Source organism: Ananas comosus, linkage group 20, assembly GCF_001540865.1.
Source record: "Ananas comosus cultivar F153 linkage group 20, ASM154086v1, whole genome shotgun sequence".
Classification (NCBI taxonomy): Eukaryota; Viridiplantae; Streptophyta; class Magnoliopsida; order Poales; family Bromeliaceae; genus Ananas; species Ananas comosus.
In genome coordinates this window covers 8,374,207-8,379,009 of record NC_033640.1, presented here as the reverse complement: position 1 = coordinate 8,379,009, position 4,803 = coordinate 8,374,207, and the positions used below count along the sequence as shown (strand labels likewise).

At 40.4% G+C, this 4,803-nt stretch overlaps 1 protein-coding gene and 1 long non-coding RNA gene across 2 annotated transcripts; both read left to right on the top strand.

Moving 5' to 3' along the window:
• On the top strand, positions 553–2,794 carry LOC109725638. The gene is made up of 2 exons (XR_002220303.1): positions 553–771; positions 2,677–2,794. It is a non-coding gene; the product is annotated as an uncharacterized LOC109725638 (long non-coding RNA).
• LOC109725637 (S-adenosylmethionine decarboxylase proenzyme-like) lies at positions 2,947–4,519 on the top strand. Its single transcript, XM_020254883.1, has one exon. The coding sequence runs from the start codon at positions 3,145–3,147 to the stop codon at positions 4,279–4,281; it is 1,137 nt and encodes a 378-aa protein (XP_020110472.1). The 5' UTR covers positions 2,947–3,144; the 3' UTR covers positions 4,282–4,519.

The window sequence follows — 4,803 nt, the reverse complement described above, 5'->3', positions numbered from 1 at the left end:
ACCTAGCTAGGATACCTGAAATTTTTTGTATATAATTTAATGAAATATTAACGGAGGAAAAAAAAAATAAGTGACAAAGATAAAACCAAAGGGTACTAAAATAAATATGCGATAAACCTATATAGGATATCTAAAATTTTTTGTATATAATTTAACGTAATATTAACAGAGTAGTCGACGAAAACAAAAAAATGAAACAATAGGGTACTAAATTGATGCACTTTAAACCACAAGGTACTAAAGTGAGAAAGTGCAAAACCACATGGTGCTAACCTGATACACTTTAAATCACATGGTACTAAAGTGATAAAGCGCGAAACTACAGGGGCTAACTTGATACACTGTAAATCATAGTATACTAAAGTGAGAAAGTGTAAAATCATAGGGGGCTATTTGAAGTTTACCCAATATTTAATCCTGGAAAAGAATAACGGGTCGGAGCCAAGTCGGGTCGGACTCGGACTCCTTGTCACGCAAGGAATCTTAAAAGGGCAATTCCGTAATAAACCACCCCTCCTCCCCTCCCACTATATATACACCCCACAACGCTTACCTTTTCCCATTCGCACACACGCCTCTCCCGAAACCCTCGCCGCGTGAGCGAATCCTCTAGAGCGATATAGAAGCGATCGATCCCTTTCCCCTCCTCTTCTAGGGTTTCCGATTCCCTCTCTCTCTCTCTCTCCCTTTCTCCGTTGTTCGGATCCTCGAAGGGAAGCATCGGAGAGAGATCGTCGCTCGTCGCCCTGGTGTAACCCTCTTCACCGTTTCGTAAGTTCCCTCCCCTTTCCTCTCGATAGATCCATCTCTTTGATTTGGTTTTTGGATCCGATTTCGATCCTTGTGCGTTGGTTGTTTGGTATTTGGAAGAAGGGGAAAGATTTATTTATTTTTTCTAAAATTGTTTTTATTTTGTCGTCTCTTTCCCTCTTTTTTTGGATCGACTATCGCTTCCTGATCTTTTCTCATTTTGGTTTTTTGTGTTGAACTTTTGGATTAGCAAATTGTTGCTTTTAGTTTTCGCCTAGATGCGTTCGATCCTTCGTCGGATCTGATATATGTAGATTATTTATTTTTTGAAGAAGAGGAAAGATTTTTTTTTTCCTTATTCTTTTCTGAAATTTCTTTCGTTGTTGTCTCTATCTTTATGTTATTTTTCGGATCTATTTTTTTGTTTAGATTTTGTGGTGTATTTTCCCTTTCTTAGTATAAAAAGATAGGAGCACGGTTGTTTTATGTGTCGGTGCTATTTCTTGTAGTTATAATCTCTATTTATAATATTGCATAAATGTGTCGGTGCTATTTCTTGTCGCTATAATCTCAATTTATTATATTGCATGAAGGTACAGTTTTCAACAGTAAAAATCACGATTTGTGGTTGCTATGTTATAATCTCTATTTATTACTATATTGCATAAAGGTACAGTTTTCAACAGTAAAAGTCACGATTTGAGGTTTCTATTGATTGTTTAATGTAAATTTTGTAGGATTATAAATTTTTTGTTTTGTTCTTTCCCTGTATTTCCGGTTTTGCTTTCTCCAAGCATTATTTATTCTAAGCATGCTTGGTTTCTAGGGTAAAAGGTTCGATTTAGATATTTGAAATAACATTGAAATGAAAATTCAGGTCAAACAATTTATGGAATTTGGATACGAACATGTTAATATTAAAGCAAAAAAGAAAACAAAGAAGCAAAGAGAGAAACTTCTATATGCCTATTCCCTTAAGAACTTTTATGGTTTCTGACTTTTGAAATTTAGAAACTACAGAAAACTCAGATTTTATTTATATTGTATCATTTAACAATTTTGCTTGTGATGTTACATATGATTTGTGCAAGTTATATTTACGATGCCAACCAATACCAGTTGATTATGCTAGATTGACTCTAATTTGAATTTTTGTTGTTAGAATATTTTGGAGGAATTTTCTTTTATTATTATTATCATCTAAATGACTTGTGTCTTCTTGTTTACAACAGAATAAGAATCAAATTATGTTCTCTTTTTGTTGAAAAAGAATTGATTCCTTGTTCTTCGTGTTCTCTTCTCGTTGTCTGATGTTATCTTTAACCAAAGAAACAGAAATTTTATATGAAAGATGTCGTAGGAGTTTCCTTTTCTATCCCTCTTTATCAACTATTAGTTCAAGTGTACTTTGACCTGCTTACAATTTGCACCTTTAAATCTTACTAGTCCAATATTTCATCAAACTCTTTCGTAGTGATGGTATATGTCATTGGATGGTATTGATGAAGAAAACTTGGAGCATATCTAGAGTATAAGTATCGGTCAAAATCATCTAGTCCATGAACCAAATGAGCTGGGAAAAAAGTTTTTTTTTCTTTGGACATTTTATCACACAAGAGTGATTGATTTAAGCATTATAAAGTGTTTAATTACTAATGAGCTGTTGATCTACATTTTACATAAAAAACATATGAAAGCTCTATGCAGTTTAAAAATATAGCAGGAGGGAAATTTTTGTAGCTTGTAAGATAGCTGCGATAAGGTTTAGATAACCCTTTCTCGGTTTTGGGTTAGCTGATTGAACATTTAAATTCCCTTTTCTAGTTCCATCTCTGAATTTGATCTCTTTTGGCTGAATTTAAATCCAATTTTTGATTTTGCTTTTTGGAAGAATACTGCTAACAACACTTCTGTTTCCTTTTCCAGAAAGTGTTGATGTTTTAATGGAGTCTAAAGGCGGCAAAAAGAAGTCTAGCAGTAGTCGCTCATTGCAGTACGAAGCTCCCCTTGGTTACAGCATTGAGGACGTTCGACCAGCCGGCGGAATCAAGAAGTTCCAGTCTGCTGCATACTCCAACGTAAGTAAAAGAATAAAAATTTAGTCACATAACTTGCAATAAATTCACACATTTTAATTTCCTTGTGATTCTAATATCAATTTCAATTTTTATCTATTGCAGTGCGTGCGCAAGCCATCCTGATATCCCCTAGAATGCCCTCTGCTGTAGAGTAGGATTTCTACTGCATTGCTGTTTTGCGTTTTGCATTTCACTTCCGAACCAATCTCTCCTTTGGCTAGCTGCTTTTCGATAACCAAAACCTCTCTCGATCTCACTTCTTGTCCCTCCTTCCGCTCTCTCCTCCATCCTCTGCTCTTTTCTCGCGCTCGATCCAATGGCTATCTCGGCGATCGGGTTCGAGGGATTCGAGAAGCGCCTTGAGATCACTTTCTCTGAGGCGCCCATCTTTGTGGACCCCCGTGGGCGCGGCCTACGCGCCCTCTCGCGGGCCCAGATCGACTCCATCCTCGATCTGGCGCGCTGCACTGTTGTCTCTGAGCTCTCAAACAAGGACTTCGACTCCTACGTCCTCTCCGAGTCGAGTCTCTTTGTCTACCCGTACAAGATCATTCTGAAGACGTGCGGAACTACGAAGCTTTTGCTGTCCATTCCGAGAATTCTCGAGCTCGCCAATGAGCTGTCGCTTTCTGTTTTGTCTGCCAAGTACTCCCGCGGGTCGTTCATTTTCCCTGGGGCCCAGCCCTCCCCCCACAGAAGCTTCTCAGAGGAAGTAGCAATTCTCAACCGCTTTTTCGGTGGCCTCAAATCGGGCGGAAATGCTTATGTAATCGGAGATTCGAAGAAGCCCGACAGCAAATGGCACATCTATTATGCCACTGAGAGGCCCGAGCGCCGCATGGTCACCCTCGAGATGTGCATGACCGGCTTGGACACTGGAAAGGCATCGGTCTTCTTCAAGAGCTCGTCCGAGAGCCATTCTTCTTCTGCCAACGAGATGACACAAATCTCCGGGATCTCTGATATTATCCCTGAAATGGAAATTTGTGACTTTGAATTCGACCCGTGCGGGTATTCAATGAACGGTATCCACGGACCGGCTCTTTCCACTATCCATGTGACCCCGGAGGAAGGGTTCAGCTACGCGAGCTACGAAGCCATGGGTTTCAATCCGCGTTCACTGGTCTACAGGGATATAATCAGGAGGGTGCTCCACTGCTTTGGCCCTTCCGAATTCTCCGTCGCGGTTACTATATTTGGCGGACTCAGGCAGGCAGCGTCATGGGGAAAGAAAGTGGGCGTCGATGGCTACATTTGCAACGAGTCGGTGGAACAGAAGCTGCCCGGTGGAGGCATTCTAATGTATCAGAGCTTTTCCGCCGCAACTAATGCAACTTTGGGGTCCCCGAGGTCTATATTGTGCTATCGGGACGAGTACGATTCTGAAAAGGCGGCAAGGGATGGTACGGAGGAGAAGGATGGGAAGGATAAGAAGATGGGTTTTCGAGATTGAGGTTATGGTTTAAAACTTCACATTTGGTGGCAGAGTTTCTCTCCCCTCTTGTGTTCTTTTACTCCCCTGGCTACTTTACTGCAGCAGCCAGCCTTTTAGGTTATCTGTATCTGTGTTTGAGATAATAAGCTCTAGGTGGTTTGCTTCGTCTACCACAGTGAGCAGCTATGTTTGATATGCTGGATACTTAAGACGTGATTTTAATGCTTGAATAAAAGTAAGCTGTTGGTTTGGTTAATTTGTGGAATGGTTGAATCTTTATCGATCGGTGCGCCCGACTCTTGATCGGTTTGATATGTTGTGTGATTGTAATCCTGTTCTGTTTTCATGATACATCATCATATGTAATGTACTAGTCTTATTATTACGAGCCTGTTACCGCGGTCGCGCCGTGCTCTGAGGCTTGACCGTGGAGCGAGGCATCAGCTTCTGCTTGTGATGCATTTCGGCCGGAGTTCATGACTTCGTCTACGGCCGCCGAACAGACTTTAATTGTCGGCTGATTGCTTAACAAGATGTTCA

Coding starts and splice junctions, on each gene's coding strand:
- LOC109725637 (XM_020254883.1), top strand. CDS start 3,145: ATGGCTATCTCGGCGATCGGGTTCGAGGGATTCGAGAAGCGCCTTGAG.